Source organism: Lissotriton helveticus, chromosome 10 (assembly GCF_964261635.1).
Source record: "Lissotriton helveticus chromosome 10, aLisHel1.1, whole genome shotgun sequence".
NCBI classification, from domain to species: domain Eukaryota; kingdom Metazoa; phylum Chordata; class Amphibia; order Caudata; family Salamandridae; genus Lissotriton; species Lissotriton helveticus.
This window is the reverse complement of record NC_136071.1, coordinates 33,724,122-33,748,735: the sequence shown is the minus strand read 5'-3', so window position 1 is coordinate 33,748,735 and position 24,614 is coordinate 33,724,122. Positions and strand designations below refer to the sequence as shown.

The 24,614-nt window shown below is 45.2% G+C and overlaps 1 protein-coding gene across 4 annotated transcripts in view; it reads right to left on the bottom strand.

The window, feature by feature from the left end:
• UBA1 (ubiquitin like modifier activating enzyme 1) overlaps positions 1-24,614 on the bottom strand; it is a 194,197-nt gene that overhangs the window by 22,819 nt on the left and 146,764 nt on the right. For all 4 annotated transcript variants that reach the window (XM_078664659.1, XM_078664660.1, XM_078664662.1 and 1 more), the window contains exons 17-24: positions 19,873-19,937; positions 19,196-19,391; positions 18,413-18,487; positions 12,867-13,056; positions 8,157-8,245; positions 7,939-8,031; positions 5,241-5,432; positions 4,633-4,734 (exon numbers count right to left, since the gene is read on the bottom strand). In XM_078664659.1, coding sequence (XP_078520785.1) covers positions 4,633-4,734; positions 5,241-5,432; positions 7,939-8,031; positions 8,157-8,245; positions 12,867-13,056; positions 18,413-18,487; positions 19,196-19,391; positions 19,873-19,937 — 1,002 coding nt within the window. The remainder of the gene's footprint in view (positions 1-4,632; positions 4,735-5,240; positions 5,433-7,938; positions 8,032-8,156; positions 8,246-12,866; positions 13,057-18,412; positions 18,488-19,195; positions 19,392-19,872; positions 19,938-24,614) is intronic.

The window sequence follows — 24,614 nt, the reverse complement described above, 5'->3', positions numbered from 1 at the left end:
CCAAAAAGGCCTGAACCATCGAAAGGAAGATCTAATAATGTCGCCTGAACATCAGCCGAAAAGTCAGAAGATTTCAACCAGGCAGACCTCCTAGTAGCGACAGCAGTGCCCATAATGCGCGCCACAGAGTCTACAGTATCCAACCCGCTCTGAATGACCTGGCGAGCCGCTGCCTGAGCGTCAGAGATGACTTCCTCAAAATCCTTCCTGCTGTCATCAGGAATTTTTGGAACAAGAACATGCAAAGAGTCCATCAGAGCGTGTAAATATCTCCCCATCAAGCAAGTGGCATTTGATGACTTCAATGCCATACTGGCAGAGGAGAAGGACTTCTTTGCCACCTGATCCTGCTTCTTTGCCTCCTTCTCAAAAGGAACCTGAGGGAAAGCACTAATGTTCTTCTTGGAGCATGCAGCCTGAATGACCAAACTCTCCAGTGAAGGGTGAGAGGTTAAAAAGGCAGGATCATCAGGGGCAACCCTGTATCTTCTGGCTACACTTTTAGAGACAGCTGGAGCCGACAAAGGTTTTTTCCACACCTCCAGAATGGGCTCTGTTAGAGCATCATTGAAAGGAAGAAGAGGTTCCACCACTGAACTCGGAGAATGGAGTACTTCAGTCAGAATATTAGATTTGAATTCTGCTGTAGGCAAAGTCAACTTAAGTAGACTGGCAGCCTTTCTCATAATCAAATGATAGGGTTGAACGTCCTTAGAAGGAGTACTAGAACCTGATGGTAACTCCCACTCTGGAGAGAAATCCAGGCTTCCTGCTTCTGCCAAGTCCTCAAAAGTATCTTCATCCAATTCACCCTCCTCAAGGTCAGATTGTGAATCCAAAAACCTCCTTTCCTCCAGAAGGCGCTGAGCCTCTCTTCTGGATCTCATCTTGACCCGTTTTGGCCTCGGATCCACCATCGGCTCCGACGGATTCGGAATCGACGTCGGGATCGAATCCGCAGGTTCAGAGGGATGTGTTCTAGGCCGACCCGGAGCAGGCGAAGCCGGAACCGGCGTCGACGGCTTCGGTGGAGCCGGAAAATGCCACGGCGGCGTCGGAGCCGGCATGTAAGGCATAAACGGAGCCGGAGGGTAGGAGTGAGGGACTCCTAAGTTAAAAGCCAAAGGACCCATGGGACCCGAAGGTGCACCAGAGGGGTACCACGACCTCGAAAAGACTCCATACATCGCGTTGAGAAACGCAGAAGGGTCCTGGCCTGGGGCAGGAAATGGTGGATGAAAACCTTCAGGCCTGTCCCGAGGAGCGTTCGGATTCGGCTCACCTAAGGGCTCGGAACCCTCATCCTCATGAGGCTCCTCCTCATCTCGGACCGGGGACGGCGCCGGAGATGGATTCGGAGCCGGATTCGGAGTCGGAGACGGAGCCGGCGCCCGTGACTCAGAAGGGGAAGCCTCACCTTCAGGTTCTGGATCCGAAACTTCAATGGTCACCACCTTCGAACGAACCTTCGGTGACCTCGACCCCGACTCCTTACCAGAACGACGTCGGGACTCATGTCTCCTCTTCTTATGTTTCCTCTTTTTTGAAACATGGTCCGAAGCAGACTTCGAAGACGACCTTCCTCTAGATCTAGACCTGGACCTCGATCTCGACCTCGCCCTTCGAGAACGAGACTTCGACGATTTTCCTTTTCCAGCTTTCATTTTAGCCACCAGGAGCTTCACCTCTCTCTCCCTCAGGGCCTTCGGTTTCATTTTCTTACACGAAGAGCAGTCCTCCACATCATGGTCCGAGCTCAAGCACCAGATGCAGTCGCTGTGTGGGTCGGTAATGGACATCATTTTGCTGCATTCTCTGCAGGGCTTGAAGCCGGTCTTTTTTGAAGACATTGTCGAAGAGACAGGATACAGAGACGCAGAAAATGTTAACAATATAGACAACAAAGTATCCGTTGGCTACAGAGATTCCCGATAACCGTTAAAAAGGGAACTGATGTCATCACGCCGGCGTGGGCCTATTATAGGCGTCGGTGACGTCAGCGGAGTCGCGAGCGAGGTCGTGTCTCTATGACGTCAGGAGTCCACGTCGGCGCGAGGCTACGAAAAAAAAGAATTTCCGAATGTTGCTGACGCAAGGGGGTATTCACAAGGTGAGGAATCCACACGGCAGATGTATCTATCAGAATTTAGCAGACTCTATCCTGAGCCAGAAGGCTTTGGTTCATGTTTTGGTGCCGAGCCGGAAGGCGGGGTGTTGGTGCTGACCGTGGCCCAAATGCAGAGGTGGGACAGGAGCCTTTTGCTAGGGCTGAATAGGTATTTGGGGCGAGGGGTGTTCGGTACTCACAATACATTGACCTTGCGGCAAGCGTTCTTTAGAGTCCGATTCTGCAATGGATACAAGCTCTTGCCTTTCTTCGGCCCCTAGCACGTCGTAACCTTCTTGCTTGGAACCTTCTCCGAAGATGTCCGGTGTAGATTCAATGTCTTGGCTCTGCATTTCATGATGTCGAGCCAGACAATCGCGGAGCGTTTTCTTATAAACGGAAAGATTTGCACGTGTTGTTACTGTTTGTTGTGCTCTGGTGATAAGCACAAGTTACACAGTTCTTGTGGGTCGTACGTGGGTATTTTGCATGACAGAACAGATTTTGAATGGAGTCCATTACATCGACTGCAAGGTGGCCGACGCAGTGAGGCCCGATGGCCTTCCACTAGTTTTCCATCGAAACAGAAGTTTTGTTGGCTAATACGATAAGCGGGATACACGTATGAAGCAATACCGTTGAGGGTAGAGTGGATTGTGCACCAAGGGGAATCCGAAATTTGGTATCGAACTGGAGTGCAGCTATACACTTCCGAACCGGATGGCGGAAAAAAACTATTTAACAATGGAGTCGATGCCCATGCATGCGCACTATCAACAAAAGGCGGAGTCACCTACCTCGTGATTAGAAAAACTACTTCTAAGAAAAACAAATTGCAAACATCTGAACCCAACACTAGCGGGCAGGACTATGCAAAACATGTGATCTACAGCTCACATGCCTCAAACATGTTTTTAGTGTTAGGTCGTTTTTCATGGGGCATCTCTAAGAGGACCTCTGTGTGCATTGTTCATTAAATCCCACACTGGCATCAGTGTGGGCTTAATGTGCTGAGAAGTTGGATATCAAACTTCCCAGTTTTCAGTAAAGCCAGTATGGTGCTGTGGAGTTCGTAATGACAAATTCCCAGCACCATTTACTCTTTATGGCATAACTGCACTTACAATGTCTAAGAATTGGCTTAGACACTGTAGGGGTACAGGGCTCATGCAGCTGTACCCTCACCACTGGTATAATGTACCCAGCTAGAGGGGTGCCTTAACTACTCCATGGCAGGGGGTTGTAGGCATGGCACATAGGGATGTGTGCCATGTAGACTCTTCACTTTGCTCTGCGCCAAACATACAGCCTGCAATGGCAGTGTGTGGGTGTAAAGGTACAGGGTCTCCAAGGGTGGCATAGTAAGTCCCTCTTAGGGGCCTTCTCTGGTCACAATGCCCTTGGTACCTATGGCACCCTTTAATGGGGATTTACATGTTGCCAATTGGGTTTTGCATCAGTACAGGTCAGTGAAAGAACATAGGCCCTGGGTACCTGGTTGGCAGGAACCCAGGGCACACTCAGTCAAAATACATCAACATTAGGCAAAAAGTGGCGATCAACTATGCAAAAATGGGTTACTTGCCTACACCAATGCCATTGGAAATGTAGGGGTGCATTGGGATCAGCCACGAAATCAGCTGATCATTTGGGGTCCGTAAGCGAGACAGAAGGCCACCTTGATGTCCATGCAACTTCTCCAGAGTGTAGCAAGGCTGGGATAAGGACTGCTTGGATTTCTTATGCTTCTTTTTAGACTTGGACTGAATGAGCGACCTGTCTCAGAAATGGATCTGTGTTCTCGACTTCAAGTGGGAGCAGTGCTTATGCGGCTTCCTGCGGTGGTCCGCAACGTACAGATTGGCTTTGCACTCCTGGATCACCTTCAGGTGCGTCAAGGATCACTCCTTGCACAACTTGGGAGTTGATACCTCATTGGAATCTGTCAAAGCCCCCTGTTTGCAATAGACCCTACATGGTTTAAACTCTGTATTTTTAGGAGTTGATATGAACTTGCACACTGCAGACATGCGGAGATAAAAAGCTCAAGTAGTGACAAAAAGATAGGCACTAGCTCTGGACTCCTACACATAGGAATGGAAAGAAAGGAACTGACATCCCCGCGCTTGTATGACACCTATATGTGGCTCCAGCCATCACATCCGGGGTGGAGCAGAGTAGATTGCCATGTGAAGCCACCTACAGACGCACAGGGGCTATGCAACCAAAGAAGCCAAGTAGTGTTTTGACTAATGTGGGGGGGAAATTGGCTAGACATGTCTGGTGATGCATGAGGCATGATGTAGGCTCACACACAGAGAGGATGATCATGCAAGGGGAAAGTAGCACAACATTTAAACTGTTTTCTTTCTGAGAAGCTTTCGGTCTTGTTGGTCAGGTGCAGGCAATTCCAAACCAGTTTATAAGAAGTAAAGAGAAGGTTGAGTGTTCAGATCTCATTCGGTTGTCTACAGACAATATGGTATTAAGCTGTTCAAATATTTATTACTATTAACACTTTTTACCTTGAAATAATCCAGGAACTCCCTTAGAGTCATCTCCTTCCCACTGGCTTGCATGCCTCGAACTTCAAATCGGTCCCACAAACTCCACTCATTCTCATAGTACTGCAACAGGAATAAAAGGGATGAGTTCACTGCCAGTGAATTCTGTCTTTCAAATTAAACGGAGCTATTAAAACTCTAGACAGAGAAGGCATAAGGATCAGGGCCAGCCAACTCTGGCTTTCCAATTAATAAAAAAAAAAAACAAATAAAAAAAAAAAAAGATTACGCTTAAACTCAAGTTCTCAGGCACGGACATCTCATTTTATAGTGATGAACTGCCCACCAATTTGCGAAACATGGGATCATTCATAACTAACTAAATGTCTGGATGATCCAATACAAGAGAACAACTTGTGCTGTGTGCCTGTATTTCAAATTGCCAGTCTGCTTGTACCTGTAAGCAAAGAACATTGGCTGCATTACCACACAATGCCGAAAGGTTTAGTTTAAACTGGACCTTGCTTAGGCAAGTTCATTGAATTCCAGACTTACTTACAAGCTAAATGACTGTCAGACAAGAAATCACTATCAGCTTTACAACTAGTCTACCAACCCCAGACACTCACCTTATTTTTTGGTGCAGAGATCGGCTCTGAAAAGGCAAAGAAAGGCAGCGCCAGGTTCATGAAACCATTCTTGAATGCCTCAATCTTCTTATGCCCCTGCACAATTTTGTAAAGCTCGAGGCACACCAGTCCCACCACTGCGGCTGTGGTAGTAGCAATGGCTGGGATAATTTTTCCAGCTATCAGCTTACTCTAGAAGAGACAGAATGAAGTGAAAAAGACAATGCCAAAGAGATGTAAATTTTTCTATTGGTCTACACCTACTGAGGAACTAAGATTTTAGGACCTCCCCAGCTGCAGTTCAGCAAGGAACTGTGTGCAACAGGAAATCCAACCACATTTATTTTTTAAGGAAGTTTTTGAGAGTCTTGCTGCTGAACTTCAGCCATGTTTGTAAATCGTGCTAATAAACACGCTATTTGTTTACGTGGAAGTCACCTACCTATACTAGACAATATAATATTACGGGTGTCATTATCAATCTGGTAGGATTATTGGCTGCTTTGTTAGGGTGTCAACCAATTTTAAATGCAGCATCATCATGTTATTTTACTGTAGACCCAAGAATTGTCAACCATTAACATTATTAATAAAGCATTGCCTTGAAAAATGTGTCTGAGTCTTTTTTGAACATTTACTATCCTGCTACTGCACCCTTCCCACCCCTCTACAGGGATCTCTGCACTTCAGAGCCCAGCTGCAAGAGCACTAGCTCCAGGACTGCTTAAAACAATGGGCATACTGTCCAAGGGAGACCTGGGATGGGTTTTTAATAACATTTATTTTTGGAGGGCTATTGCATTCTGCAGTCCTGCCCAAACATGCTGGAAGAACGATTGTGGATCCCGGCCTCCTTTGGGACACCAGGAGATAAATATGCTAATTTTGGGGCCATGGCAAGGGCTTATGAGGCACTCCATTGGCCCCGGTAATGATTGTTAAAAGAGCTGCTTCTTCCACTCAAAAGAAATGCTTTTTCTTTTTCCTCCCTAAAGCGGCTTCACGTCACACTTCCTTTTTGAATCAGAGTGCTTCCTACTCTTCCCAGCAGTCTTCCCACTCGATTGTCACCTCTTCTGGTGTCGGCAAGCAGTAGGGGAAGTTTCTTACCTTTAACTCCAGTTCTGTAATAGGGGGATCTCTGTGTATAGTCATAATCATGTAAATAGTCCGCCCATGTGCGTGGGCCGGGGTCCACGCACATGGGCAGGACTATTCACATGATTATGACTATACACAGAGATCCCCTTCTACAGAACAGTCCTGTTACCCCTACTATACTACCATGAGGGGTATGCACAGCACAGGTACAGACCACGACAGCACTCCAAAAAATGATTCACAGATTTTTATTTTTTCTTCATAACACCATAAAGTGTATCCACCCAGAGGAGTTTCGATCGCTAATGTATGTATATATGGTGCACACATAACCGTGAGAAATTGCTTATTCATAGTGTTCGATTCAGCATTGACTATGGGCAAAAGACACTTTCTAAATCACGGCAGTAGGAGTGGCGGGAGGCAGCTGTGATATTCAGATTAAAGGGGACTAAGTTATTTGTAAATAAAGGCAAATGTTTAGCTCCATTTAAGCTCATTTCTTATTTGACGCTGCATGGTGTTTTTTGTTGGTATAACAGAAGACTAAAAGTTAAAGTTCGGATACTCCACGAGTGTTTGTCAAGGTACCCAACAACCAAGAACATGGTGGGTTTATTTTCGGTTTCATAATTACTCCACCCACCTCTTTCACCAAGACACTCTTCTGGTCCCTCTTCTCCCTTATTGAGTCAAATGTGGCAATGACCCCATCCCTTGCATCCAACCCCGCTGCACATTTGGAACAGATGGGGTAAGATGCCATGGAGCGCAGTACTTTTCATTTAAATATGCACTTTTGGCACCAGGCACCCTCCAGTTCCAAGGTGTGCTGCTGCTGCTGGATACTTTGCAGGGTGACAGACTGACTAGGCAAACTCCAAAGTGACAAACCAAAGACAGAGCAGTATTTCTGTTACAGGCACATTTTATTCCTGCCGCAAAAATATAGCAAACGTTGGGGTTTGGGATAGCAAATGTTGCCTTTTTTGCTGCAAAATTTGCCATCCACGGCCTCAAAATCCTAGGTGGTCTGGTTGATGGCTCTCGTGTGGGGATACCTTTGGTCCCCCAGCTGGACAGGTGTGTAATGAACTTGGCGCAGTAGTGGTGATCAAGAACTGGCATCAGATTAAGAGCGGAGCCAGGGAAAAATGACAATTCATAAAATGTGATCAGGAGTGTAGATATGATGTAAGGAACTGTGGCTCTACACTCTGGATACTTGTTAACCCCTAGAGTGATACCTTGACAGACCCTGTAGGCCTAAGAAGGGAAAAACTGTACTTTAGTGCAGATTGTGGTACTGTTTAAGCACAAAAGAACCTTCAGTAAGCACTGCAGAACTGAACTATGAATACTCGCTTTATAAGCACTTTCCCTGCTATCTGAGACAGCTTTAGGCAGATATGTTGTGTGCATTTGCTGTCACAAATTAGTTTAAATCACTCACTGTACATCTTTGCTGCAAGAAGGTTAATCCCACAAAACAATTGGGTTTTTCAAGTTCTAATGCCCTAACTAATACCTTTTAGATGCCCTATGGCAACCCATTTTTCTCTAGTGCAGTGGTAATAACTTTTGCACATTCCTTTACCTTGTGTCGATCCGCTGCAGGAATGTCATAGTTCTCAGCACGCAGGTTGGAGGCAGCAACGATGAAATCCATGTGGAAGTTGGTGTCATCATCCTTGTGCAAATAGAAAAAGTGACGTTATTTCAGTGTTTAATTGGCCGGTACCAATGACCAACAACTGAAACATATAGCACTTGACTCATTTTTAGTCTCCCCCCATCTAGAGTAAACTACCTCACCTTTTCAAACTCGATGGGAAACATTTTGAAGGGCGTCAACTTGTCTGGTTTAGGGAGCAAGTTCTTCAGCTCTTCTAATCGACTGTCATCTGGCAAAAAAAAAAAAACGTTATAAGCCAACGTTATATGCTCCATAATACACTTTCAGTTGAAGTTTACTAGTTCTCTAACATGTAAATCAAAGTTGCACAATGTTGACAATACTCACTATAATTTGACAATTTCCAGGGTGACCAGAGCTGGGATTGGCCCAGGCCCCCAAGAGGCCTCAAAGGGCTTCATTAAAAGGCACCATGGGACAGCGGAACACAATAGGACGAGTCTCATCCCCTAGCGTTAACAAGTCTACACTGGGTAGCAAAGTGCCCCATTTTGCATGGTTGCCCCCCACTTTTTGCCTGGTGTTGATGCTCTTTGACCAAGTGTGCCCTGGGGTCCTGCTAACCAGGTACCAAGGGCCTATGATCTTTCCCTAAAACTGTACCTTTGCAACCCCAATTGGCACCTCTCTGGCCACATGCAAGTCCCTTGTAAATTGTACCATAGGTACCAAGGACACTGTAACCAGGGAAAGCCTCTAAGGGCTGCAGCACTTATTGTGCCACTCTTAGAGGCCCTTTACCATTACAAACACACAGCCATTGCAGGCTACATGAATGGAGCTGGTATGGAAACCAGACGCCAAATGACACCCCTGCACCCGATGTCCCACGGTCTTGGGTGACCAAACCGACGGTATCCAGGCAACCCCCAGCATCCCAACTTACCTCTCCAACTGGTGGTTGCCTCCAGGAACCTCCTTGCCCGAACCTGCAGTGTTTGTTCTGGCTGGAGATCTCCCCTTGAAAACAAGGCACACAATGCCATCTAGAAGCATACTCCTTACTTAAGAATTATAACCAGCTGTCAGTGTATACGGAAATTTTTCGTGATCTGTACTCCTGCTAGGTAGTTGTCTTAGTATGTGGCGTCGATTGACTCCGTGTGGCGACATTGGAAGTGACGAGCGGAATGCCTATATAGGCAGTGGTGTTTTGTTAACATGTGCAGAAGCACACGTTGCTGCCAGGCAGATATCCAGGTCTGGGACTGCTCGTGCTAATGCAGTGGTTGCAGCCTTCGTTCTGGTGGAAAGAGCATGCAAGCTATCACAGGTTGCTTCTTGGCTAATGTGTAACTGATCTTAATGCAGAGCACAATCCATTGCGAGATGCTCTGCTTCTGCACAACCTTCGCTCCGACATACACCGCGAAGAGTTGGTTCTCCAGCTGGAACCCTTTTGAGCGGTTAAGGCAGAACGACAATGCTCTTTTTGGGTCCAGTCAATGAGTTGCTCCTCTTCCTCAGAGGGATGTGGCAAGCATAAAAAGGAGGTAGGGTGATGGACTGGCCAACATGAAAGGGAGTGAAGACTTTCTGCAGAAAGGAAGCTCTAGTGCGAAGAAGCAGCTGGTCTGGGTAGATATTCAGATACGGAGGCTTGGATGGCAAAGCCTGAAGCTCACAGACCCTCCGGGCAGATGTTATTGCCAGCAGAAAGGTAGTCTTGATGGAGAGGAGCTTGAGAGGAAAATGGTGCAACTGCTCAAAGGGAGCGCACATCAGAAAAGTTAAGACCAGATTAAGGTCCCACTGAGGCACAATGAAGATGGGAACGTGTTGGAAACCTTTTAAGAAACTATGTACAACAGGGGATTTAAAGAGGGATGGCTGATCAGGCAACCGCAGAAAGGCGGGGATGGCAGATCGCCCTTTCGGGTGCCCAAAGCAGAGCTCTGATGGGCAAAAGAAATGATAAAGAGGAGGACATGAGAAGGAGGATGAGAAGGAGGATCAGAAAGAGGGTCAACCTGTTTTTCTCCACACCTTGTCACAAACTTTCCCCAACGGCAGGTGTATAAAGTCTTGGTGGAGGAACGTCTGGCTGCCAAGCTAACAGTGCAGATTTGGGGCAGGAGGTCAAAAGCTGTCAATTGTCGCCGCTCAATCTCCAAGCATGATGGCGGAACGTTGACAGGTTTGAGTGGAGACCCCCCCCCGTGCTGCGACAGAAGATCCTCCCGAAGAGTCAGCCTGATTGGAGGACAGATTGTCATGCCTACCGGCTTGGGATACCAAACCCTCGGAGTCCTGTCCAGAGCCACAAGAATGACTTGGGCATGGCCATTCCTGATCTTCTTGAGAACTCTGGGCAGAAGTGGTATGGGTGAAAGACGTACAGGATGCCTGAACTCACTCGGGACGAAATGTGTCTCAGAGCAAGAGGCACAGTGGGAACTCCAGCCTGTAAGACTACCAACATTGGTTAACAGATCTAACCAAGACTCTTCCCACTGCCGAAAAAGATCTTTTACAACCTTCAGATGGAGAAGCCATTGGTGACCCGCTAGGCATCTTCAGCTGAGTTTGTCTGCCCTGACAATCAGAAAGTCCACCATGTGTTGAAACACCAGGGAAACGCCCTGCTGACGTTCCAGCCATGTCCAGAGAAGCAGGGCCTCTTGACAAAGTCCACAAACCCCACCCCGCTCGGTCTGCTGCAGTACCACAAGGCAGTAATGTCAGTGAACACCTGCACGAGCCGTCTTTTGATGGTGGGAAGAAATGCTTTTAAATGCCAGCTGATCCCCCCAGAGCTCCAGTAGGTTGATGTACAGCGAGATAATGGGCCTGATCTCCACCTCTTCCAGATGGCCGCCCAATCCCAGGAATCACTCATCTGTCACCACTGGCAGATCTGGATGGGAGAGGGTTCAATGCTGACCCAATAGAGGTTCGTTAACCACCACTGCAAATCTTTCGCAGTTCCCTCTGAGATCTGGACTACTTCATGGATGTCCGAGAAGGCTTCATTAAATCGGAGCAGCGATTCTGAGGTGGTCACTCCTGGCTGAAGCACCTCTGTCAAGATGTTCATCTTGACTACCACTGAAGGTAGGCTATGGTCCAGGACCTCAGCTGCCCTGCTCACCACCATAGCAAGACACTCCATCCTCTGTAGTCACAATAGCCAGTAGTGTCCAATTCGTTCTCCAGCATTGAATCATTCACAGATTCTTATGTTTGAATTATTCCCCAATCTGGGAACCCCGATAACAATGTCAATAAAGTAGTGTAAACCCTTGCCAGACATTGCAGGCTTTAAAAAATCCACTCGCGATTTTGCGTGACATTTTATCATCAGGTCGAGCTATTTTTAGCTCTTACTGGTCTGTGCTGGTGAATGAATTTAAGCTGGAAGAATCAGGACGCCTTTAAATCTTGTTTTTATCTCGACACATTTGCCTTCTGTTCAAGGTTTAGTAGTTTATCTAATCAAACTGATCCAATTTTTCCACCACTTCTCTCCCATAAAAGACAAAGACCCCAAGCAATACATCTTACTTGATCCCAAAAACCATTCTGAAGGTATGTGAAGGCATCTACCTTGGAACATGAGTCCTTCTGGTTGACCGCACAGAATGCAGTGTCAAAATAAGTTTTACATGTTCCAAAAGCCCTAACTGAAATAGACTAATCAGTTTTACATGCAGTTTTGGCTGATTAGTTTGAGATTATGGAGATCTGGTTGGTGCTGGAATGGCACCTCTGTTTCCAAGTGATCCTGCAGCTGAAGAAAAAACTACAATCAATGGTAGACAACGATGCACCCAGCACTTACGCATTACTGCAATTGGCTTGCCACCGCAGGGTCCTTCATATGTTGGTTTACCTGCCTTTGGCCTGGTTAAATGTTAGACATATGAAACATGAATATGTTAGTGTTAAGGCCCATGCTGGTCTGCTACGCTTGCATTAGCATAGGTTGAACAACATCCTTGCCTGGATCCTTTTATAGAAAGATAATGTACCATTTCATGCTTAGGTTTGTAGCAGTCTACTTCCATGCTGTTTGGCTGAAACCACTCCTGTAAACTATCCAGATTACAAAGGCACATCACATTTACATAATAGTCACCCTTCCGTGATTTCTTTTCACTACATCAAAAGATTCTTTTAAATAAAATAAGCTTGTTCTTTGCGCTTTATTCTGTCAATAAAATAGATTTAATACTAAATAAAATGCACAAAGGTACCATTCGCTACTTTGTTCTTAATAAAAAATTTTTTAATGCAGCTATACAAGAGTACCATTTTCAGCAATATGCACATGCTAGCTTCAGTTGTTGTTTAATCTTAGTTTCTTTCTGCACCAAAGAAATAAACACAAAAATGTTGCCTACCCTAGACAGATTTCTTTGCGTTGTGGCATCCACCAACACTTACAAAATAATTTTTTTTAAATGATGCAAAAATGTAGCTTTTAGTAAATGAAAGGAAATAAGTTGGAAAACGTACTGATCAACTTCAGCCAAAAGCGTTTAATCCTTAAGTACTGCCAAAACTGTTCAGTAAAGAAGATCATTTCAATTTAGCATTTGCCTGAATCCACATCCCTCCAAGACAGAAGAATGTGGTGCAGGGAATTAAAAATAAAACTGCTCAACTGGCACCATTTCTCCCCTTTTATGCGCCAGGACACCTCATCCCCTTAGGTGAGCAGGCATGCATGACATGCAGTAAAGAATCTACCAGGAGTAAAAAACAGAGCCCTACGCGTGTCTGTTTTTGTGGGCAGGCAAACATGTGTTTATAGATAAAGGATTTAAAGGAAGGTGTGAAGACAGAATGGGGAAATCAGCAGAGCAGCAAGTGCTGCAGGCTCATACCAACTGAAGCGTGGGCATTCTGGAGCTCTTGATCTGAGACGTGGATTGTGACACCAGATCTAGGAGTGAATTCAGGTACGCGGATTGATTGTAGAATATCAGCCACCGTCGCTCTGTCCTTGGATCCAGGGATACCGTAGGATTGTGCAAAGAGGTTAGCAGCAGCTAATATGTAGTCCATGTGCAATGTCTAGGAACGGATAAGAGAAAAGATGCATTATTAGGAGCCCTACTTATCACTCCGGCAATTGGATTTAAAACCACCAACATAAAATGAGTGTCATACAGGATAACGAACAGGTCCTTTGATATGCCACTGGGGGACTACAGGAGGGTAACTTTCCAAGAAAATCTAAATTCATTATTCAATAAAAAACTAGTTCCTTACCTGTACACTATGGTTCTCCAGTATTATCTTTCATAGATTCACATGCTTGTATCTAACTCGTCGTCATGGTGGGAGTCTCACGGTAACAGAAGGACTACATCAGTATAATAGAGAAAAACTGCATGGAAAATCCCATAGGGAATATCATTATTTGGTAACCAGACCTCATTATTGTTTGGTCCAAACCTCAGCCAATCAGCCGCCAGCCCTGACATCACACTCCCCAGCAGAGATATCCTAACTCTGATTTCCAGCCTCAAGTGAGACCCAAGGATATATCCAGAGGTAAAACGTTCTACCTGAGAAACGGGGAGGCGGGCGGGCCGCATGTTAATCTATGAGAGATCATACTGGAGAACCATAGTGTACAGGTAACTCGTTTTTTCTCCAGTATTGAATCTTTCATAGATTCACATGCTTGTATCAGAGTAGAGAGAAGTACACATACCCATTTGCGTTTCCAGGATAGAACCCTAATATCTCTGGTATCTGCTCCTAAACATTGGGATATATGAAACCCTGGACGCCATCCAGTATCAATAAACAGTCCTTGCTAGCAATATATATATATAGAAAGATAGTATTCACAGAAGAGGACTAATATAGTGCATAATATATATATGCCTGGAAGAACGTTCTTCAAGAGAAACGAACAGCAATATATATGTATATACATACACACACACATAACTATACTTTGTTAATATAGTTTGAAAAATACCTTATTGAAATAAATGTCGAAGAACTGCTTGTCCCACTGCTGCCATCCTCCTTCCATGCAGTATCTAGACAATAGTGTCCAGTGAAGGTGTGTACGCTTTTCTTTGTCGCTGCTTTGCAATTGTCTGGAAGTGACACGCCTGCGAACAGAGCAGCTGAAGTCACCATACCATCTTTCTAGTGGAATGAGCGTGCACTCTGGAGCATTGAGGCTTTCCAGCTTTTTCGTGACATTTACGAATGGCCGAGGTTATCCATCTTGAGATACTTGATCTGGATAAAGCTAGGCCTTTCCTCGGCCCAGAAAAGGCTATGAATAGCTGCTTTGTTTTCCTAAACGACTTTGTTCTGTCAATGTAGAACTTCAAACATCGTTTAATGTCCAGAGAGTGTAGGGCGCTCTCCTCTTCTGTAGTAGGATTTCCAAAAAATTTAGGCAACACTACTGGTTCATTGAGATGAAAGATTGTAGGAACCATAGGAATTACTTTTTGATTCGTTCTCAGTATTACTTTGTCCTGCCGAAACTGAAGAAATGGTTCTGCAATCAAAAAAGCTTGATTCTCGCTGACCCTCCTAGCTGACGTAAGGGCCAACAGCAAAGCCGTTTTCCAAGATATGAACTGTACGTCTGCTTTATGCACCGGTTCAAACGATGGTTTCATGAGCTGTGTTAGAACCGTTTTGAGGTGCCATGGTACCAGAGGATGCTGAATCGGGGGAAACACTAAAAAGTCCTTTGAGAAATTCTTTTATCACTCTTTGTGACCAAAGAGATGGTTGATTATGAACCCTTTTAATCTTGAAATTGCTGCCAAGTGTACCTTTAAGCACGTATGAGAGAGACCGGCTTTGGACAAATGCAAAAGATATGGGAGAATTTGCTCCGGAGAGGCAGTAAAAGGATGTAGAGCCTGAGATGCACACCACTGGCAACATCTCTTCCATTTTGCTGTATATGTCTTGTTTGTTGAGATTGCATGAGATTGAGAAAGTATATCCCGGCATTCCTGAGAGATGATTAAGGATCGGAATTCATGTTCGTGAGGTTCCAGGCTGATAAATTCAGCAACGTCAAATTTAAGTGGAGAATTTGTCCGTTCATGGAGATCAGATCCTGCGATATCGGAAACTGAATTCTGGGGGCTATTGACGATTGAAGAAACTCCGAGAACCAAGCTTGCCTCGGCCAAGCTGGGGCTATCAGAATTAAGTGGCATGGTTCTGACCTCATTTTCCGAAGTACTCTTGATATCAGTGGGAATGGAGGAAATGCATATGCGAACATTCTCCTCCAACGCAGATGCAGCGCATTGCCCCATGATCCCACCTGCGGGATCCTCCTTGCGAAGTGTTTGCATTTTGAGTTGTGCCGATTTGCAAACAGATCCAACTTTGGTGTGCCCCACTGACGAAACACTCTTAGGAGTTGATTTTGAGCTAGCTCCCATTCGTGAGAAACACTAGCTGATCTGCTCAGGGTAACTGTCCTTGTGTTGGCTATCCCTGGAATGTGTTGCACTTGAAGACAGATGTTGTGAAGTAGTAACCATCTCCAAATCTCCTGTGCCAATAGTGCCTCCTTGTTTTAAGAGTTAGAACACTGTCGTTGTACTGTTCGTTATGACCATTACTGTAGAATCGTGTATCCTGAGGAGGAAAGCTTGTAAACCCAGGAATAATGCTTTCAGTTGCAACATGTTGATATGCAGTTGAGCTTCTTGTTCGGACCAATGACCTTATATTTCGAGGTCTTGGAGTTGTGCCCCCCAGCCTTGAAGTGAGGCATCTGATATCATTACGTAACTGGGGCGTTGAGGTTTGGATATCAATGTTTTATGATCTTCCACCATGACAGGGCTTCTCGAATCCGAGGAGAAACGGTGATCCAATCTTCGAAGGATCCCTGGTATTGTATCCATTGTTTGTCTAGGAGTTCCTGTAAAGGTCTCATGTGCAGTCGGCAATTTGGAAGCAATGGGATACAGGAAGACATAATCCCCAACAAGGACTTGAATACTCACTGAAGTATACTTTCTTTATACTCTAGGATTGATGCCAGGGTTAAGATTTGAGTTCGCTCCTCTGATGCATAGGCTTTTGCTTCCCTCGTGCGTAGCACAGCTCCCAGGAATTTAAGGGATTGCGATGGAACAAGGGACGACTTTTCCAAGTTGATTAGTGGGCCCAGGCAATTAAAACGAACCATGCAGCATTGCAGGGAGATCTGGACTTCTTTGGAAGACGATCCTTTTATAAGCCAATTGTTCAGATATGGGAAAATCTGATGTCCCTGAAGCCTCAGGTGAGCTGCTACCGGTGCCATGCATTTTGTAAAGACCCTTGGAGCCGATTTTAGTACAAAGGGCAACACTTTGAATTGGTAGTAGCGCCCTTCCACTAAGAAACGCAGATATTTTCTGTGATGTACATGAATCAGAATGTGGAAATAAGCATCTAAGAGGTCCAGGGATGCCATGAAATCTCCTTTGCATAAGAGCAAGAGTATTTCTTGAAGGGATAGCATGGGGAAGGGAATTTTCTTGATTTATTAGTTCAGACCTCTCAGGTCCATTACCTGCCTCCATTTTGATGTTTGTTTTTTCTTTATCAGAAAGAAATGTGAGTAAAAGTCTTTCCCTCACTGAGGAAACTGAACTACCTCTAATGCCCCTGTTTCTATCAGAGATAATACTTCTGCTTTGAGAGCTGAGATGTTGCCGTTTGTAAACAGAAGGTTGATTTGGGGGCTTCTGTAAGAATTGCAGGGTATGGTCTTGATGAATTACATCCAGTACCCATCTGTCTGTTATCGACAGCCATTGTTGTGAAAAGAGAGATAATGGTAGTTGCCGATGTCTGACCAAGTGGCGGGCACCTTGATGAAGTCACTGTCGTCTATTGGATTGCTGCGCTTTTCCCCACGCAGCATTCTTTCCTCTGGATTGTTGGTGGTAAGAGGGGGTTGAGGAAAGATACTGCTGGTTACTGGAATACTGTCGATATCCTTGCTGACTGTAAGGCTGGTACCTGTTGGACTGGTACGAAGACCTTTGGCTGTATTGGCCTTTAGACCCTCTCTTCCGAAAGGACTAGAATCTGCCCTGTTGAAGAGGCCCGAGCGCCCGCGCTGTGTCCGTGTCCGCCTTGATTCCCTGGAGAGCATCGTCAATGTGTACCAAAGAGATTCTCTCCATCGAAAGGCATGTCTACAATTTTTGCCTGTATCTCTGGTCTTAAGGAAGTGGCTTTCAGCCATCCTTGTCTTCTGAGAGCCACCGCTCCCGCCATTTTTCGAAACGCCACGTCGAGATTCGAATTGTCGTCGACGAGGTAGTCGTCGCTGGGATAGTGGACGAGGATGATGCTCTTCTCGTCAACGGAGTCGTCAAACCTTTCGTCGACAGTGTAGTCTTGGTCACTTCCGTCGACGCTGCAGTAGTCTACTTCACAGACACCAGCGCCGGGGACGCCACAGATTTTGCCGACGAGTTGAAGACACTCCCCTTGACACTGAGGGTTTCTTCAGAGGAGTTTGAGGGAGAGAAGATGAATAGGTTTCTTTTCCCTTAGTTTTTTGCTTTTTAGGATCCACTGATTCCTCTGAGCAGAAGACTTCCTCGTTTTTTGAAGACTGGCTAGTGGATTCCTCCTCGGAGTCCAAATCTGGGGTGGCCTCATTCTTCTGAAGCCACAACAGAAGACGTGCCTCTCTATCAATCAAAGTTTTTTGCTGAAAAGGTCCTGCAGTGTTTGCAGTCCTTAGCCACATGTTTGGGATGAAGACAATATAAGCAGTCTTTGTGGGGATCCTCAGAATAAAGTCTGGCTTTCCCGCAAGGTCTGCTGGGCCTGAAAAGCCTCTTTTTAGAGTGTTCAGCCATGTTTAGATACTAGATGAAGCACAGTACCTTGAATCCAGAAGGAAACTGGTCAGTTGGAAAGGTCAAAAGTTAACTCAGGAACTGAACTGAGCAAGGCTCAGGGAGACTCCTCCTCACATGAAGGCGGTTGGAAATCTGAGGTAGGATAGCTCTGCTGGGGAGTGCGATGTCCGGGCTGGCGGATTGGCTGAGTTTTAGACCAAACAATAATGAGGTCTGGTTACCAAATAATGTTATTTCCTATGGAATTTTTTATGCAGTTTTTCTCTATGATACTGCTGTGGTCATTCCGTTACCGTGAGACTCCCACCATGACGACGGGGAAGATGCAAGCATGTGAATCTATGAAGGATTCAATACTGGTGAAATAAGAGCTATCTAGATGTGAAAGTCAAGGGGGCTTGTACAAAAGGGAATATAGCCGGAGACCACAAACATGTGAACATAAAAAAAATGGCAGTAAATAAATTCGCAAAAAGAAGCTAAAGCACAAAAACACAATAATCAATCAAATTAAAATTAACAAGAGAGTTTAATGTGGTAATGTTACTTACCGTGTGGGTATCGAACGTTAAGGCATGTGGGCATCTCTTTGGGCCAGACCAGAAGGGGGCACCAGAGGTGGTGAGCTGCACACAAAAAAATAGTTTAACAGCAGTGCAGTTTTCAGTGGCAACAAAGTGATAAACACAAAGTGCTAACCAATATATTATCAAAAAACTACTAAGTATTAACTAGACAAATCAGAATCTAGAAGAAACTAAAGAAGCCTCTCAGGGCACAGGCTATTTTTCACTTCTTTCTCCCTTCCCAGGTAACTAAGCCAAGCATTTTGGCTTTGCGCAAAATGTAATAAGCGCTTGAATAGAGGACATATGATTGCGGGATATGAACAGCTCTCAAACCGTAGGCATTTCTTCTTAAAATGACAAGAAATAAACTGGCACAGAAGTCTTAGAAATCTAGGACAGAAGCAGCAAAAGAAATTATTCCTCTACTCTGGGAAAAAGTTACGGGTTATCAAGAGACTCTACTTGGACAAAGATTATAAATACATTCAAGATAAAATACAAGTTCACTTCTGAATCTCAAATCTTTGCAAAGAACATTAGCAAAAAATACTTTTTAAAAAGTGCCAAATGGTCAGCATATGGAAGCACTAGACTAGAGCCAACCTCTCTGCTTACTGGGTTCGAATACAATTTGAACTGGGCTTGCTCTCTACAAGCCAATGAGCCGACAAAAGCAGGGGCTCACAAAACACTATCACAGAGAAAGAAAATTACAAATATGCTCCAATGGGCTCAGGTGCAAGACCCCTCCCATCTCTCTAATACCTGCTCTGGGGGGAAGTTGTGCAACAGCTGCCGGATATTGTTGGAGTACTGGCTGTGCCAGTGACTGCAGGCCCAAGCCACACAGTCCTGCCACGTCTTGGGCCTGTCTGCCACCAGGCTTTTGTAGACCGCTTCAACGACTTCTAGTGACTGTGAGCCAGGCAGTTTCAGCGTCCGATCCATAAATTTGGGATCTCTAGTAAAAAAAAATTAAAAATTAAAAAACACAAAGTTAATCACAGAGGAGGACTCATACCCACTCTATGCACCTGATAACACAATGGTTAATAAGTTACAGGTATTTGTATAGTCCATATTTTGTCACTGCTATAGTTTCAAAGGATTATAGGACAGGTGTCTACTAAAGGTTGATGCACAAGAAAAGAAAATCTACCTTACCACGGTAACATAAAAGTTAATATATACAATTATGGCTATCAAATTAGAGAGCACTTTACAAAATGTTATCAAATGTTCTTACCCAAATTGAGTATCGCTTTTATCAATCTATGAAATCTGATTTATTTAGTCAAACTAAACCAACTAACCTATTTTAATAGTTTACAAAAGTCCAGGAGTGTTTAGTATAGGTACAAACAAAAATGTATGTAATATTCCCACTGCACAGAATTCTTTGAGGTAAAAAGAAAAATGAATTCAAGATGAGCAAGTCTCACGTTAAATATTGATTGACGTTTTCTGCGGGCTGCTTGAAAAGGCCTTCAAATTCATCTCGAGCCCACTGCAAAAAAACAACAAAAAAAGTCAATTTGTGCAAGGCAAGTATTCAGAACAGCCAAGCAATGGCAGAGCCTGTGAGAGGTCAACTGATCTCATGTCCAGAGGAATAGTACGGCTCAGCGTAAAGAAAATTCAGAAACAGAACTGGGTAATTTGGAGGTGGAATACATAGAGGCCCCAGAACCCTCACTGGTGCGACAGATCAAGCTGGCAAGAGAACACTACAGGCAATTGTAGGAGGCCGGAAAGGAAAAACTATAGAGCCCAACAACACTGAATCTATGAATTGGGCAATAAGACGTGGACATGCTGGCGTGGCTGGCCAGCAGGGAAGCACCTCAAAGACTGGTGCATAGTATTGGTCAGGACAGGTGGTACATACCACTGAAGAGACAGGTAGGAATTTGGGAGATGCCATAACACCCTCCATAGCTCCAAACTGCAAAGTGCCCCGGAAGACATGCAGGGCTTCATCAGGAACCCCTCTACCCCATGCCTTGATGGATGCAATCACACAAATGAGGAGCAGAAAGACGACCCTAGGGCTGAATGGATTTCTACCCGAATACTTTAAATGTCTGAAGGGGAAACTCAAGAAGCCTATGCTGATTATGTTCAGACATGAGGTGCCTCAGGGACAATCTCCGGATAAAGACAATAGTTATCCATAAAAGTGGGAAACCAAAAGATGCTTGTGCTTTTTACAGACAGATTTTCCTGCTCAACATCGAAGGTTTATGTTACTTATCCTGTAAGTATCTGTCGGTGTCCGAGTGCTGTAGATTACCTTGCTCTGTATACTCCTTCCATCTAGTGTTTTGTACGTTTTTCATTGAAGAAGTCTTTCTAGTAACGAGACCGAGTAACTTCTCTCCGTTTTACTGCTCATGGGCATCGACTCCTTTGTTAGATTGTGTTCCCGCAGGCGGGTGAGAAAGGAGCGCAAGAAGTGTATAAGAATAAGGATGTCCATGCTAAATGAAAATGTATCACATAGGTATGTAATGTAACAACAATGGCCACAGGTGCCCGGGGGAGGGTGCATGTGAATGTACAACACTACATGTCACAAACAGATGCTTACAGGGTAAGTAACAAATCATTCAATGGCATGTGTGGCTGCACAGACTGTAATGCAGTCACAAGCGGTGGCTAGGCTGTGGGAGTTGCAGTAGTTTGACAAATGTTACGTAGCGCTGCCTGGCCTACATTGGCTTGTTGGCGTGCTAAGACAGCCACACAACAGTGTTTGGTAATTGTGCGAGGATTAGACCATGTAACTGCCTTACAAATGTCAGCTATTGGGACATTTAGTAAAAAGGACATAGTAGCTCCCTTTTTTACAAGTGGACTGTGATCGGAGAGCAACAGGTAAAGGTCTTTTGGCTTTAATGTAGCAAGTTTGAATACATTTGACTATCCATCTGGCTAGGCCCGATTTGAATACAGGGTGGTATGAGGTGGGGAAAATTCTACAAAGAGTTACTTTGTTTCCTGAAAGTTTTAGTTCTATCTATGTAGAACATGACTGCTCTTTTTACATCTAAGGTATTAAGAGCTCTTTGCGCTACAGAATCACGGTTAGGGAAAAAAAACTGGGAGCTCAATGGATTGATTGAGGTGAAACACAGACTTCCTTATGTAGAAATGTTGTTAGTACAAAGAACCAGCTTATCTTAATGTATTTGAAAGGAACTTTCCTCTAGGGTTGAAGCTTATAGCTCACTAACATGCCTGAGTTAAGTAACGGCAATTAAGAATGCCACTTTCCATTAAAGAGATTGAAGGGGGGCATAAGTGAAGAGGCTCAATAGGGGGACCAATGAGTCTGGTTAGAACAATGTTCAAGTTCCAAGAGGGTGCTGGAGGAACCCAAGGAGGAATGACTTTTCAGATCTTCCATAAATGTCTTAAGGACTGGGATTTTGAACCGCGAGAGATGCCATTTTGGAGACAGGCAGCCATAGCAGTGAGCTGTAACCTAATGGAAGTGTAGGCTAATTTGCCTTTTACAAATAGAGTAGGTAGCAGGTAATGCCAGAAGAGTGAGTGAGCTCCGGGTTCTTTCTTCTAAACCTCATTTTCTCTCTATTCATCGGGACAAAGTGGTTTTAAGGATTTGTCCTTTCTTGCCAAAGGTTGTCAGGTCCTTCCACATCGGGCAGACCATCACTTTGCCCACCTTCTTTCCGCCTCCTTCATAAGAGGGAGAGGCTCCATAGGCTGGAACCATAAACGTGCACTTTTGTTCTATCTTAAGCGCACACAACAGTTCCAGGTGGATGACCAACTTTTTGTTGGCTACGTGGGTGCCAAAAAAGGTTGGCCCGTGCACAAACGGACCATCTCTCGGTGGGTCGGTCTGAGCATCAAAGCATGTTACTCGTTGGCTAAGATGGAGCCTCCTGTGGGGCTGCGTGCTCATTCTACCCAGGCAATGGCAGCCACTACTGCTTTGGGACGCGGTGTTCCTTTGCAGGACATCTGTCAGGCAGCTACGGGGGCCTCGCTGCACAAGTTTACTAAGCATTATTGCCTTGACAGTCAAGTCCAGAGACGGCTTCTTTGGCCATTCTGTTTTCCGTGACTTTCTGGTGTGACCTTGTTCGCAGACCCACCACCGGGGTTGGTACTGCTGGGGTATCTATTTTTCAGTAAGGAATCTATCGCTAACGTGTTTTTCAGATGCACAAGTTACTTACTTGTGTAACGATATATCTGTAAGAGACATTAGTTAGTGATAGATTCCTTACCGCCCCACCCATCCTCCCCGTTCTGCGAACTGATTTCTAGGGTTAAGGTCATCCCTTTCAGGGCCCTAGTTTCATGGCACCAGTGGTCAGTTTCTTGCATGGCTCTGCGTTCCTAGCGCGAAAAGTTGTGTACAGAACTGACATCAGCGCGCATGTGTGGCACCTAAATAGTCTCCGTGATGTCATCTCCGCACCTACGACGCCAGTGATGGACGCGGTGCCGCACTACACCACCTTCCGACACGCAGGGGCACTGCTAATGAAAACTTTCCAGATCCAGTCTGACGCCTGGGGATATTCTATGGTAAGGAATCTATCACCAACTAATGTCTCTTACAGATATATTGTTACAAAAGTAAGTAACTTTTGCTACGGTGGATTACTAGCCCAAAGACTGGAAATGACTCCAGCATGACAGGAACAAATAGTTTCTTACCTGTCGGTGTAGTTTTGCAGCTTGAAGATCTTTCTGGATTCACTATGCTGTGCATATTCTGCAATCTGGTGGTTGGGTCCGGAATCGTAGTCTTTTTTCTCTCTTTTTTTTTTGTCGTAGCCCAGGTGGGCGTCCACGTCCCACCATTTGGTGTAACTTCGGTGACGTCGGCGTGCTTCCGGCGGAAGCTACCACCCTCGGGCGCCATCTTCGGATTCTTTTTTCTGTCTTTTTTCTTTTCTGTGTTTGTAGTGAATCCATGGCTATGTTTGTTAATCGTTTTTTCAACGTAATTCTTTTCACGTATCTTTTTTCACGTATCTTGTAAGCTTCAACTTGCTTTCTTTTCTATGTGTTTCCACCTTCTTCTCCAGCCTCATCTTTCTGGCAGAGGCGGGTGGGTTCGCTAGTGAATCCAGAAAGATCTTCAAGCTGCAAAACTACACCGACAGGTAAGAAACTATTCGTTTTGCAGCGTGAATCTTTCTGGATTCACTATGCTGTGCATAGATTTTGTAGCGGTTTTCGTTACTTTTGTGGCGGTTGGGTGGAAGATTAGCGTTGGTTGTTGAATATATGTTGAAGCACCTTTTGTCCTACTTGTGCTTCTTTGTTCATTTGTACATCCACGCAATAGTGCTTCGTGAACGTGTGCACTGAAGCCCATGTTGCCGCCAGGCATATGTCCTGAATTGGTGTGTTGGCCAGAAAGGCAATTGTTGCTCCTTTCTTCCTGGTGGAGTGGGCCTGTGCCCCTCCTGTTAGCTCCTGGCCCGCTTGTTTGTGGCAGAATTGTATTGTCTGTGCGATCCATCGAGCTATGGTGTTTTTAGTCACTGGTTTGCCCATGTAACTGTTTGTGAAGGATACGAAGAAATGTTTTGTTTTTGCTGTGTCCCTTCGTCCTTTCAATGTAGTGCATCACAGCCCTTCTTGCGTCTAGAGTGTGGAGCGACCTCTCAGCGCTTGTAGTAGGGTTTTGGAAGAAGCTAGGGATTTGAATACTCCGATTCATGTGGAACCTTGACACCACCTTTGGCACGAAGTGTGGGTCTGTTCTCATCACGACCCTGTCACTGTGTATCTGGATGTAGTGTTCCTGCAGTGTGAGTGCCTGCAGTTCGCTCACCCTTCGTAGCGAGGTGATTGCTACCAGAAAGGCCGTTTTCATTGTTAGCATTTGCAGTGATGCTTTGTGGATGGGTTCGAAAGGTGCTTTCATGAGCTCCGTCAGTACCACATTTAGGTTGCAGGCCGGTGGCGGCATTCTCTTTGGTGGCGCTATTCTTTTAGCCCCTTCCAGGAATCTTTTTACGACTTGGGATGTAAAGAAGCTTCTCCCTGTTTCTCCTCTTGTGTATGCCACAATCGCTGCCAGGTGCACCCTCAAAGAGCATGAGCTTAGCTTAGCTTTAATTAGGTGCGTGAGGTACCTTAGCACCGTAGATTCCCTGGTCAGTTTTCTATGGAGTTTTTTCTTGCAACACCA